Source organism: Myotis brandtii, unplaced genomic scaffold (genome assembly GCF_000412655.1).
Source record: "Myotis brandtii unplaced genomic scaffold, ASM41265v1 scaffold668, whole genome shotgun sequence".
NCBI classification, from domain to species: domain Eukaryota; kingdom Metazoa; phylum Chordata; class Mammalia; order Chiroptera; family Vespertilionidae; genus Myotis; species Myotis brandtii.
This window is the reverse complement of record NW_005370597.1, coordinates 4,151,929-4,152,366: the sequence shown is the minus strand read 5'-3', so window position 1 is coordinate 4,152,366 and position 438 is coordinate 4,151,929. Positions and strand designations below refer to the sequence as shown.

General features: G+C 67.8%; 1 protein-coding gene across 1 annotated transcript in view; it reads left to right on the top strand.

Moving 5' to 3' along the window:
• Window positions 1-438, top strand: part of SPRY4 (sprouty RTK signaling antagonist 4) — a 111,319-nt gene that overhangs the window by 30,321 nt on the left and 80,560 nt on the right. Inside the window, 2 exon segments of the mRNA XM_014529017.1 lie at window positions 4-429; window positions 431-435. Coding sequence (XP_014384503.1) covers window positions 4-429; window positions 431-435 — 431 coding nt within the window.

The window sequence follows — 438 nt, the reverse complement described above, 5'->3', positions numbered from 1 at the left end:
CCAGGAGCCGGCCTCCACGCCTCCCCGCTGTGACCAGGACGTCACCCACCACTGGATCTCCTTCAGTGGCCGCCCCAGCTCCGTGAGCAGCAGCAGCAGCACGTCCTCCGACCAGCGGCTCTTAGACCACATGGCGCCACCCCCCGTGGCTGACCAGGCCTCCCCGAGGGCTGTGCGCATCCAGCCCAAGGCCATCCACTGCAAGCCGCTGGACCTCAAGGGGCCCGCAGCGCCTCCCGAGCTGGACAAGCACTTCCTGCTGTGCGAGGCCTGCGGGAAGTGCAAGTGCAAGGAGTGCGCGGCGCCCCGGACGTTGCCCTCGTGCTGGGTCTGCAACCAGGAGTGCCTGTGCTCCGCCCAGACCCTGGTCAACTACGGCACCTGCATGTGCCTGGTGCAAGGGGTCTTCTACCACTGCACCAACGAGGACTGAGGGCT